The 13,345-nt window shown below is 35.4% G+C and overlaps 2 protein-coding genes across 2 annotated transcripts; one reads left to right on the top strand and one right to left on the bottom strand.

Annotated features, from left to right (window-relative positions):
- The first annotated feature begins 4,362 nt into the window (after positions 1-4,362).
- Positions 4,363-11,193, top strand: LOC133786027 (uncharacterized). Its single transcript, XM_062225240.1, has 3 exons — positions 4,363-4,421; positions 4,818-5,387; positions 11,178-11,193. Exons 2-3 carry the CDS (start codon positions 4,825-4,827, stop codon positions 11,191-11,193), a joined length of 579 nt encoding a protein of 192 aa, XP_062081224.1. The 5' UTR covers positions 4,363-4,421; positions 4,818-4,824.
- A 133-nt stretch (positions 11,194-11,326) lies between these two features.
- Positions 11,327-12,124, bottom strand: LOC133784487 (uncharacterized). The gene is made up of 3 exons (XM_062223813.1): positions 11,935-12,124; positions 11,683-11,851; positions 11,327-11,595 (listed from the first exon to the last, which is right to left on the bottom strand). Exons 1-3 carry the CDS (start codon positions 12,063-12,065, stop codon positions 11,503-11,505), a joined length of 393 nt encoding a protein of 130 aa, XP_062079797.1. The 5' UTR covers positions 12,066-12,124; the 3' UTR covers positions 11,327-11,502.
- Positions 12,125-13,345: the final 1,221 nt, after the last annotated feature.

Here is a 13,345-nt window from a genome sequence, read left to right as displayed (position 1 = left end):
CAAACGGACAACAATATTATGATTTTTGTCTTTACTCGGTATATAAACCAAACAAATTTATTGAAAAAAGACTAGAAAACACACCTAAGGTACTCCTTAATTTCGGCACAATTGTTCAAGATATACCACTCAACCTTTTGCTTTAACTGCGAATTCAGGAGCATACTTGATTTCTTACCAAATGGACGACCAACAACCTTATAAATAGAATTTTCCCGATTTGGTTGGGATTTAACGCGATCGACATTCCTCTCAGGTTGATTGAATCAAGTCTCAACCCCCCGGAGGTACATTGAGCAAAAGGTTAAGGCCTCGTTCACCATGTAAGCTTCTGCGATTGAACCTTCCAGACGTGCACGATTTCTTACATACTGTTTATAAACCGCCATCGAATGTTCAATGGGATACATCCACCACTACTACAAAATACCCTTTATGGGACACTTTTTTAGGACACGCACCTAAATGCAAGTCCTTAAAAATATTTATAGAGTTTTTAGGACACTTATTGAGAGTCCTAAAAAAATCTGGGCTAAAAAAATAATTGTTTTATTTAATAATTTTGAGGACTTGCTCTGGGAGTCCTTAATACTCTTTTAGGACTCGCAATGAGTGTCCTAAAAGAATATGCGAGTCCTAAAAAAATATAGGCTAAAAAATAAGTGTGCTACTTAATAATTTTAAAGACTTGCTTTGGGAGTCCTTAAAATTATTATATAAAACACTTAAAAAAGCTATCAAAATTTTTGAAATTATCGGGTTAAACAAATAGAGAACTCATCAGCAATACATTTGGGGATTTATTCAAAATCACAACATTTAGGGCTGGTAGAGAGGTGAACGGCGGCTGTAGGTGAACGGCAGTGACGGTGGTTAACGACATCAACGGCAGCTGGGTTCTCGGCTTCAGCAGTCTCGCCGGCGGCGTGCTTCTTGGCGAGGGGTGCTGGTTACTCACGGTTCCAGCAGGTGTTCCGTCTCTCGGCGTGCTTCGGTGGTTTCCAAGTATATATTTCTTTGCTTTTATATATATATATATATATATTTACCACACATCTTTGCAACGACAAACAAACATCTTTGCTTATATATATATATATATCTTCTTCATTCTATCCTTCCTTTTTTAGAAATAAAAATCTTATATGTTTGTTCTATATTCTTATAATTTGCTCTTCATGGCCACTGCAATTTATATAAGGTCGAGAAGCATTTATTCTTGTTAGGTGAGACTAAATGTTTCATATTGAAAACGTTTATACATGTCACCGAATTTATATATTAACTGACACACATGTGATGATTGACACTGTAAAGTCCTTTTTTGGCTAACTTTATTTTAGACAAAATATTTTAAAGTTATTAAGGAAAATCAGTAGTATCTCCATATTGATTTTCGGTTTTATTTGGCAATATTCTCAGCTGATTTTGTAATGTGAAAAGATCTCTACATGTGAATATATTTGTTACCTTTTTTATCTCAAATAATCAATTTTTGGTAACAATATATTTGTGCAAATATCTTGAGATTATTTTCAGGGATTATGGTTATCCTGGAAATAAAGAAGGTGTCGAAAATGAACATGGTCAAGAGAAATGACCATGTTCGTTCTGCCAGATCAAACGGATCACGTTGCTGACTCATCAATTTCCTTTTCTGTCGACACAGAATTCATCTGGCTGGCTGTTTTCCTAAATCAAAGGAATTCGCAAATTGATTTCAAAGATTCCAGAAAATCATGGCCTTGGACGATTTCCCTTCCTATAAATACCTTGCCAAGGCCTTTGGATTTTCACACCTCTTCCATTTTCAATATTTGTAAACATTATTTTGAAGAGTGTCTTTATTTGTAGAGATTAAGTTTGTTCACCTTAATCTTTGTGAGAGTGCTGAGTGTACTTGTGGATATCTATCTAGTCCATTGTAATCAAATAGTGTCTATTTTGAACGTGTTCATAAGGATCTTCGGGAGATGATTCTATCTAAGTCTCACTTCGGGAGGAAGTGTGCACTCGCTATTCTTTGAAGGGAGTTCAAGAGAATCAGCGTTTCATCAAACCAGATTTGTAGAGAAGAGTACAACAAGATTGCGACAATAGTTTAAGAGGGAGTCTTACATTGTTTAAGTCAATGCTTTTGTACACTTTGTTTCTTTACTAATTGGTTTATTCTCTGGGCGTGGCCCCAAGGAGTAGGTTATCCGAAAGGGTTTCTGAACCTTGTAAAAATTCGCTGTGTTCTTTAATTTTTGTACTGTCTATTTATTGTGTTCAGTTCTGTCGTGACAAGTTCGGATTCTGTCTCGACAGAATTGCTTTCTGTGTAAACATCTAATTATCATTCCGCATTTTAATTAATTCATTGTTTTAATTAATCTGGTAATTATTAAAAACGGAATTTCAGACACACATGTGATTGAAACAACCAATTTCTTTCAATTATATATGGAATTTGAGTATTAGTATTAAAGCTGAGGTAGTATATAATCTATTATAGTTGTTTATATATATATAATATTAGTGCTATTCGAAACAAGGAAAAATAAATTTTGGGTCACTTAAAGTTTAGTCCTATGTTTGTTAAAGCTCTCTGTTTTGAGTCTCATGTTGGTGCGGTCTTACATGTGGTTCAATTCATTGTGAGTAGAAGCACAGCTGCTTAGCTATTATTCAAAAAACCATTTTATCATTATGGGAGATAAATATCATAGCAATCTTTTAGCCATTACTCAAGGAACCATTTTATACTGGCGTAATCCCTTATATATATATACAGTATAGTACACTAGTTCCATAACAGAGTTGTGCACTGAGTGAGCCTGAAAACATGCCATTGAGGTCAGATAATAGAATAGTGGCCATCCCACAGATAGCTTGACTATAAATTCTTCTCTTTTAGGAAAACAAACATAAGTTTGAGTAATAAAAACCTTTGTACTTCCAATAGATCCCAGATTTTCTTCCACCCTCTTCATCAAAAGTTTCTGATAAGCAGAAGCCTCACATCTTATAAGTCTCTCAATCTTCTCAAGCAACTCATTTTCAACCTGCCAAAAAAATTAAGAGTTTTTGTGGTCAAACAAGATAATTGACTTCCAAAACTCCGTAATTTAAGTCCAATAACTTATTGAGTACAAACTTGCAATTGAAAACAATAATATTCTCATAATAGCTGTTTGCTACATATTACAGAAATACCAAAATGCAATGCTACGTAACAAGTCAAACCTAATAGCTAGGTGAAAACACCACCTAAAGTATCAAAAACTTCTTTCCGAAAGAAGCATGCTTCAAATCTATTGATAAATAAGACCAATTCATTGATAACCACTAACTAGGTAAGGACCGTAAGGTCTTAACTATAGTTTAAACTATATTATACAGCTCTATGCTAATTAAAGTTACAAAGGAATGTGTAGATTATAAAGTTGGAAATTGTACTGCTACACAAAAGAAGTTTAATAGTGCCCATAACTCATCATGATTGTTCTGCATAATAGAGGAAAGATAGATTTTTTCAGCATCACTTAACTCCCATAAGAAAAAATAATAATAATATAATTATTATGATTCCTTTTTTTTATTCAAAACATCAGTGCTCCTATAATTAATAGAAAAAAAAATACAAGAGGTATGGGAGTACAAGAACCTTACTACCCATATATAATCAAACAAACAGAAAACAAAATATAAAGTCCCTAGAACACAGAACTAAGAACTTTAAGTATAAGAATATTTACACAAAGCATTGCCAATCTCTACATAAATCCGAAAAAGGCACATTCTTAAACGGTAGTAATAAAAACCAACATCATCATTATCCTTATCATAATAAATAAATAAATAAAGAAGAGCAATAAAAATGGTGAACATTGTTATCAACTTATCATCGTCACCACAATAATAATAACTAGAAGAGTAATCATCATCGATTTATCAAATAATAATATTAGCAGCAATGATCACAGCAATAAAAGCCAACATCATAATGAAAATAATAATAACGACAATTAACTTTTAAATGTGTTAGTACATTGCAGGTACAAAAAAAATAAGAGAAGAATAAAAAAGTGTCTTGCCTGTAGTGGAGTTCCTGTTAACAACAATCTATGAGAGCTCTGATAAAAGTGTCTTGCCTGTGTGTTGTATATGTATAATTGATAAAAGTGATGATGCTGCTTTTATGACTAAATAAAAAAAGCTCTTAAAGTGTTCATTAGACAAATAATAGCTGGTGATACAAGTGTGACTTGTAAAAGAATATACAAGTATGTATGCATATATTTGTTGTGTTGATTTTAACTTTTTTAAAAGAGCATGTCAACATCTGACCTTTTTCTTGTTTTATAATGTTGATTAAAATGAATAGGTTAATATTTTTATTGGTTTTAAAGCATTGGATTGGTAGCTAATTGCAAGAGGTATGTTGCATTTGATTTAGTTTTTAAAAATTCAATATTTTACAATTTTGAATGATAACTGTACTACTTTAGTGGAGTTTGAATATCTTAGATATTCATCTGTAGTGAAGTAGGTTCTGGGAATTCTGTGTGCTATGGTGATAACGGAAGATTGAGAACTTGCATGTCTTAGTGAAGTAGGTTCTGAGAATTTTGTGCGCTGCGGTGATATATGGATGAAAACCTGTGTGTTGTTTGATTTGTTTGACATATTGGTGTTGATTGGGACAGATGGCTAGGCTAGTAAATTAGAGGATATGCTGCCCGATTTTCTATAGATTTTTTTGTACTTAGTTTTGTTTTGTATGTTTATTTTATTTTATTTTCTTAATTTTAATTTTTTATTAAAACAAATAGGCGCAATATGGACAAAGAATGGATGTCAGCTGATAGGATGTCAGTAGAATATATAAAAGGGGCCAATGAGTTTCTTAAATTTAGTTTGGATCATGCCAAAGATCCAAAATATATTTGTTGTCCTTGTAGTAAGTGTGGAAATATGAAAAAGATGACTGCCACAATAATAAAAGAGCACTTATATTTCCACGGGATAGACAAAAGTTATAAACTATGGTATTGGCATGGTGAAGAGCTTCATGTTACTCCGGACCCTCCTATGATGAATGAAGATCGGAATTATAGGCAATTGGATCGTGAGGATAATTTAGATGAAATGATTGACGATGCATATTATGAATCAGAAGTAGATCCCGTTAAGTTTGAAAATCTTCTTAATGATGCTGAAAAGCCGATTTACTCTGGTTGCACTAAATTTACAAAATTGTCAGCCCTTCTTAGATTGTACAATATAAAATCCAAAAATGGATGGAGTGATAAGAGTTTCACGGAATTGTTAGTTTTTTTGAAAGATTTACTGCCTGAAGAAAACGAGATGCCCGTATCATTTTACGAGGCTAAGAAAACTATGTGCTCAATAGGCTTGCTATATGAAAAAATACATGCTTGTCCTAATGATTGCTGTAGAGTCCAAGAACTTTACTTAGCTAATTGTTTAGTAGTATTATAGTATGTTTAGTGTTATCTTTGTTACTATGGATTTTTGGTTCAGACCGAGAATTATTTGGACACTCATAGTAGTACTTATAGATTTTCTAAGTTTAACCTATAGTTTAAGAATATTAAGTATAACCTAAGGTTTGATTAATGTGACTGATATTAAGGATTATATTTACTATATTATAAGGTTTAGACATCAACCAATAGGATTTTAAGCACATGTTATGAATGGTGATTAAGGATTAAAGATTTTTGAGGATTAAATATAATAAGGAGTAAAGTTTGAATGTTATAGGGTCAGTCAGCAGCTTTGAGTACGTTGAGGGCTTAGTCAAGGCTGTTTACTCCATTCAAACTAAGCTAAAAATGTGTAATTTCGTGTTTAAATATTCAGCGTGTGCCGATATATCGCAGCTATAGGGGGCGATATGTCGCAGCACATAGATACGGAAAACACGAAACGATGCACGGTCGCCTCGGGCATACTGGCCCAGGCGATATATCGCCTACAGGGGGTGATATATCGCCTCCTTCAGCATGGATTCAAACTCTTTTGAATTCATTTCCTTTCAGCCATTCAAACTCCTTCAACAGTCCAGCATCTTTTGAACGAGTCTTCAGCCTCTGCTGAACGATTATTCAAATGATTTTCACTTAAAAAGCCATTATTTTTATTCAAGTAAATTCAAGATATTTTCATTCCCATACTCTATAAATAGGACCTAGTACCCAGCCATTATTCACCATTTGCTCTAAGTTCAGAAGTTGCTAGTGTTAAGTGAGTGTGAGAGTGTAAACACCTGGTTTGGGGAAAAACTATAAGCTTAAACATCATAAGCTTATCAAACACTTTGGGAAGGGAGTTCTATAGTATTTCGGTGGAGGTTAGATTGATCTTGCAAATCTTTGAGGTAAACCCGAAACTCTACTTCATTTATTTCATGTTATTTCCTTTCTCAAAACCTTCTACTCAGTCCCCTAACCTCATTCTTATTTTGGTTAGGGAATCCAAGTTCTTAAGCATATAAGTCGGTAAGTATGTTTTTTTATGGTTTAGTCTTTCCATCCTTTTCATTTCTTCTTCTTCTTTCAACTCACTTGAAGAGTCCAAGAACTTTACTTAGCTAATTGTTTAGTAGTATTATAGTATGTTTAGTGTTATCTTTGTTACTATGGATTTTTGGTTCAAACCGGGAATTATTTGGACACTCATAGTAGTACTTATAGATTTTCTAAGTTTAACCTATAGTTTAATAATATTAAGTATAACCTAAGATTTGATTAATGTGACTGATATTAAGGATTATATTTACTATATTATAAGGTTTAGACATCAACCAATAGGATTTTAAGCACATGTTATGAATGGTGATTAAGGATTAAAGATTTTTTAGGATTAAATATAATAAGGAGTAAAGTTTGAATATTATAGGGTCAGTCAGCAGCTTTGAGTACGTTGAGGGCTTAGTCAAGGCTGTTTACTCCATTCAAACTTAGCTAAAAATGTGTAATTTCGTGTTTAAATATTCAGCATGTGCCGATATATCGCAGCTATAGGGGGCGATATGTCGCAGCACGTAGATACGGAAAACACGAAACGATGCACGGTCGCCTCGGGCATACTGGCCCAGGCGATATATCGCCTACAGGGGGCGATATATCGCCTCCTTCAGCATGGATTCAAACTCTTTTGAATTCATTTCCTTTCAGCCATTCAAACTCCTTCAACAGTCCAGCATCTTTTGAATGAGTCTTCAGCCTCTGCTGAACGATTATTCAAATGATTTTCACCTAAAAAGCCATTATTTTTATTTAAGTAAAATCAAGATAATTTCATTCCCAAACTCTATAAATAGGACCTCGTACCCAGCCATTATTCACCATTTGCTCTAAGTTCAGAAGTTGCTAGTGTTAAGTGAGTGTGAGAGTGTAAACACCTGGTTTGGGGAAAAACTATAAGCTTATCAAACACTTTGGGAAGGGAGTTCTATAGTATTTCGGTGGAGGTTAGATTGATCTTGCAAATCTTTGAGGTAAACCCGAAACTTTGTTTCATTTATTTCATGTTATTTCCTTTCTCAAAACCTTCTACTCAGTCCCCAAACCTCATTCTTATTTTGGTTAGGGAATCCAAGTTCTTAAGCATAGAAGTTGGTAAGTATGTTTTTATGGTTTAGTCTTTCCATCTCTTTCATTTCATCTCCTTTCTTTAGACTCACTCTTTCATTATGGTTTTAGGAGTGTTCCAAAAGTCCCAACTCAGTCCATTATATCCCGGTAACTTTGGTAAGGAAAATAGGCTAGAATCAATATGTTATGTGCTTATGTTATCTATATGTTTTATGTTATTAAATTTGTTATGATATGTATGTATGTTTGTAGGCTTGGGCATATGACCCATATGGCTAACAAGACCCCAAATGGGTTATGGGCATATGACCTACTTAGCTAGTAGGACCCCACTAATCCCATGGGCATATGCTTGTTTAGTCTATGGGACCCCAAGTAATAATGGCCATTATAATAAGTGTATGTTATATGTATTATGTTAAGTCTTTATGTTTTCTTATGAAATTATGTATATGACTTTGTGTTAGATTTTCCTTGCTGGGCATTAGGCTCACTCCTTTCTGTTTATGTGCAGGAAAATAAGCTTAGAGGCGGTAAGATTCGTGACGCTTGGAGGATGTGTATCGATGGTGAATGGAGTCAAGGGGCCGAGCGTTATTCGATTCGAGGATGTAATTTCGGTTTTATGTCTTTTTACATGTATTTTCCGCACTAATTATGTAATGTCTTATTATTTTATAGTATGTTTTTGTTTTAAAGACAATGGGATCCCATATCCGTTTTGGTATTTACTTTGTAAATAACTCTTATTTTGCAAGTTACTCAATAAATTATGGTATTTTCGCAAATGTAAGTTCTTTTAAGGATTTTATGTGTAGTTTCGTTAATGGTCCTGTTGACTGTGAATTTAGCCAACGACGTGAGAACGTCAACTACGACAACCTTCAAGAGAATTATAAACGACAACAGACAGTTTTTTATGAACGAAAGTAAATAACACGAGGTTTTTATAGTGGTTCAGCCCCGATGATCGGTAATAGCCTAATCCACTTAGAGATTTTATTACTGTATTCGCACTCAAGATCAGATGAACCGTGTCAACTGAGTTTCTTCAGTGTGAGATATTCTAGAACGCAAAAATGGGTTTCTCTCAAGAACAACACACTTTCTCTCTCTAGAATACAGATTCACTCTTGATTTTGCCAAAAGTCCTTTTACGATCCTCCCAAGTCCCTATTTATAGACCTGGGTTCTCAACTGATATCCCCTTTTGATCGGGATATTCTATTATTTACCTAATATTTATATTACAAAATAAACATTCAAAATATAACTGATCCCTAATTTCGAGTGAGGATTGAGTGATTCCCGGATGCTTAGACCAATTCTCACTGAAGTAGTTTTCGGGCGGTTTGACGTAGCTTCTCATGCATGTTGACTATTCTTCAAGCTTCACGTAGGTCAAAGGTAGCATACGCATGGCTCTCCTTGGACCAAAGGTCAACTACACTCGAGGTATACTCCTCCATTGTGTCCGATCGGACACAATGGTTGTCCTCTTTGGCTTAAGGTGGTTCAAACCACCTTATTTGACTCCTTCAATCAAGGTCCAAAATGACCTTACACTTTGCTCCTCGGACCAAGATGGTCCGAGCCATCTTCTTCCTAGCATATCCTCGTACCAACATGGTCCAAGCGCTCCTGCAGGCGTCTTGCACGATCGGGGGAGGTCATGTGCGATCGGGGGAGATCTTGTGCGATCGGGCATAATGCCCCTTTACTTGGACCTAAATGGTCCAAGCTTCCTTCGCCTAACCAAGGTCCGATCGGACCTTGGTCCTCTCTCTTCGGACCTAGGTGGTCCGAGCCACCACCTCTCCTTGGATCAAAATGGTCCAAGGTACCCACAAGACCACGTTCGATCGGGCACACACCGTTCTCCTTGGGCCAACTAGGTTTGAACCCCTTCGCTCAACCAAATGCTCGATCGGGCATTAGGCTTCTCTCCTCGGACCAAGGTGGTCCGAGCCACCACCTCTCCTTGGATCAAAATGGTCCAAGGTACCCACAAGACCACGTTCGATCGGGCACACACCCTTCTCCTTGGGCCAACTAGGTTTGAACCCCTTCGCTCAACCAAATGCTCGATCGGGCATTAGGTTTCTCTCCTCGGACCAAGGTGGTCCGAGCCACCATCTACTCCTCCTTGGACCTGAATGGTCGAAGGTACCTCCTATGTGTATGCTCGATCGGCCACTATGTGGCTTTCCCCTTTTGAGTAAAAATTGAGCCTTATTCTTTTTGAACTTATTCGAGCCAAGCTTAACAAGAGGTCCCCTAAGCTTAGGTCCGATCGGACCTACTGTTTTTATATCTTGAACCAAAATTCATACCTCCCCTTCATTTTCTTGGACACGTTCGAGCCAACACTTAGAAAACCTTGGGAGGCTTGCCTCCTACACACCCTTGGGGTCTCCTAGGACCACACCCTCCTTGGGGTCTCCTAGGACCACACCCTCCTTGGGGTCTCCTAGGACCACCCTCTTAGCCCTCCTAGGAGGCACTCTCCTAGATGCATTCTCCTTAGCCTCCTAGGATGCATTCTCCAATTTTTAGGTATAACAGGTCCAATTAGTCTAGAGTAGTGGGTCATTACAGTTGGTATCAGAGAAACGGTTCCTTCGCATGAAGTTCTCCTCGATACACATGCTCAAAGCTCCGAATCGGACTTCCAAGTAAGTGTTTAAGTTACAAGTTACAAGTTACTTTGTCTATGTGTATAGCTAACAACTTTAGTGTTTATGTTTCAGTTAAGAATGAACGGAGCCTTAACCTACCAAGATATCCGAGCCATTAAGGCCTTAAAAAGAATAAGGGAGCCAAGAAACACCGTAGGAGCCCTAGAAAAGATTACTCGAAGGTTGCTTTTGTTTCACCAAGCGATAGGTGGCCTTCAAGAGGCTAAACAAATAATGCTAAGATCAACCGAGCAATATGTATTAGTAATTAGGTTGTTTAAAGATTTTCATTCTGTAATAGCATCCTTAGAAGAAATATGGGAAGAAATGCGTGAGGAGGATGAATTGCCTTTAGCAATGAGATATTATTTCCTCTTAGTTAGGTTTACCGCTAAATCTGAGTTTCAATTCAGCAATGAGCAAAAGAATAGGATTCTCACCAACCTTCCTATAGGACGTTTTGATGCTCATGATAATGATGACTATGAGGCAATAGATGATGATATGTTAGATGACGGATCGGATGTAGAAGATCCCGATTTTTAGATTAGAAGTTTTTAATGTTTGTTTTATTTACTTTTGATTGTAATAAGTGAAATTGTTTTCCAAATGACACTACTACAAAAATTACATGATAAGTCGGTTAAAAACTGACATCTGAATGTTCATAAGTCGGTTGGGAACTGACTTCCCATGCAGTGACTTATGATGTAAAAACGTGGTAGGTCAGTTGGCGCCAAACCGACATCTGGTGTAAGACATGGTACGTCGGTGGAAAACCGATATCTGGTGTAAGACATGGTACGCGGTTACAAACCGACCTCTAGTGTAAGACATGGTAGGTCGGTTGTACACTGACCTCTGGTGTAAAACATGATATGTCGGTTCATAGCCGACTTATGGTGTAGACATCTATTGTCAGTTTTAGTAGAACCGACTTATGGTGTTTTTTTCTTAAAAAATGTATTATGCCCAATACAAATCATGTTTTTTATACAAACAAACTGAACAAAAGAAAACATATATCACAATAATATGAAATACTAGAATTTGAACTAAGTATCTAAAATAACGAGTCTTAAGTTAATTACAAAATGACTCATATAAGCATTGTAAACTATAGTTGGACAACAAAAGTGTGTATATCTTCAAGAAAGTTTAAGTTAACATTGTAAGTATATCTCATTAAAAGTCTAAGTTAACAAAAGTGGGTGGACCTATGTAGTACTCATCAAATCCATGATGCATTGTGCCCATTCTTCACGTACTTCATTGATCTCATCCTTTGTGTAATAGTTCTTCCCGCCACACTAAAACAAAATTCATTGCATGAGTTGAATTAATATACTTAATCTTAAGGTAAAGCTAGAACTTTAATAATGAATATTTTCACTTACGTTACTAGTTAGCCATCGCATTGAAAATTCATTTGTCACGAAGTCCTTCATCATTCTCATAACATAGAATCCACATTGTACTGATTGTAATGGTTGACGAGGACACTTAACTGTTCTCCACGCAACTTCCTTAGTTTTCGCATTATTTGTGCGTAAATGTTGAAAGACACTAAATAATAATAACGTAAACATTTAGATGTTGTTAATTTTAAATGAATTTAAGAGTATGTAGTTAATTGGTTAGATTTTTACCGAGAAATGAGAGATTTGATTTCATCTGGTGGAAAATTGTAAAGAGAATCCAGGAAATAGCACAATTGGTGATCAAAATCAATTATTATAAGCATCCAATGCTTTCTAACAGCAACACAAAAATATTTCATTATTAATATTATATATATTCATTAACAAAATACTAAAAGTAAAAAACTTACCTCTTATGATATGGCAACAACCACATCTAACCTGGATTTGAATCAATCATACGCTTTGATACCCATTCAACTCGTTCTTTTTCAGTGGATCCAACATTTGATAACCAAATTGGCTCAACAAAACGAAAAAAGTGACTGATCTCTCTTTTCACTAATTGGAAGTATAAAGTCCTACATAAAACAATATATCTCTGTTAAATTTATAAAATAAGTTATGAACAAACTTATAATTATTTTAAAAATCTTTGATACCTGATATATAACGATACACATGATGCTCCAATCTCTTCCATTAAGACAACATGGACTATATCTTCTTGTGAGATATATAAATCATTCTCATGGCCTAATATCTCAAAATCCATCGGAACTTTGATCATGAAACTTGGCTCCACATACTTCACGGTAGTTAATAGACACTTGAGAAAGGGAGGAACCCCACTAAGAATCTTGAAGAGTATCAGGGCACTAGCTTCGATATAGAACGCAATCATTTGGACAAGCGTGGATCTTGCTATACTCTATTCCTAATGTGCACAATGTTTTTTTTTGCTTCATAAAGCAAGGAAGGCAATTCATTGTCTTTTGGTAAAACCTCTTTTAATAAAGTGAATAACTTTGTGAAACTTGTGTCACTCCAACCACTACCAACTTTCAAGTTGTATAGTTTTACTAAAACAACCAATTTTGACAAAGGTGTCCCCAAGAATATTGGTTTCTCTGCATCTTCTAAAAATTTCAAAAATTCTTCAGGCTTATCAACAAAACGTTCATCTGCATCTCTCACCATCTCTATAGGGTCATCAAATACTTAATCAAATTGCTTTCTTTCATTGCAAACATTATTGTTAGAGTCATATTATTCTCCATGCCAAATCCACTTGACATATATTTGGTCCATTCCGTTAAAGAAAAGATGACTCTTTATCTCCATATGTTTATTTTTTTCAAATTTGAACATTTTCTACAGGGACAATGAACTCTAGAAGGATTTGTTGTATTTTCTAAGGCTAACTTAATAAAGCTGTCGACTCCCTCTTCATACTCTTTTGAAAGTCTGTACTTTGTTATCCAACTCTTGTCCATTTCCTAGAAAAAATTCGACAGAGGTTTCTCTAAAATTGGACTAAAATCCTCCTGCACGTAGAAAATTCCAATAACAAGTTTTTAGTGCTGTCATATTCCTATTAATACACTATCTTTTTAACTCAAATTTTGACAGAGCTTCC

This window comes from Humulus lupulus, chromosome 6 (assembly GCF_963169125.1).
Source record: "Humulus lupulus chromosome 6, drHumLupu1.1, whole genome shotgun sequence".
Taxonomy (NCBI): Eukaryota; Viridiplantae; Streptophyta; class Magnoliopsida; order Rosales; family Cannabaceae; genus Humulus; species Humulus lupulus.
The sequence above is the reverse complement of the archived record's forward strand: the minus strand, read 5'-3'. Positions and strand labels throughout refer to the sequence as shown.

Coding starts and splice junctions, on each gene's coding strand:
- LOC133786027 (XM_062225240.1), top strand. CDS start 4,825: ATGGACAAAGAATGGATGTCAGCTGATAGGATGTCAGTAGAATATATA.
- LOC133784487 (XM_062223813.1), bottom strand. CDS start 12,065: ATGAAATATTTTTGTGTTGCTGTTAGAAAGCATTGGATGCTTATAATA. Junction 11,852..11,934: donor ATCAAATCTCTCATTTCTCG/GTAAAAATCTAA, acceptor ATTATTATTTAG/TGTCTTTCAACATTTACGCA. Junction 11,596..11,682: donor TGCGATGGCTAACTAGTAAC/GTAAGTGAAAAT, acceptor ATTTTGTTTTAG/TGTGGCGGGAAGAACTATTA.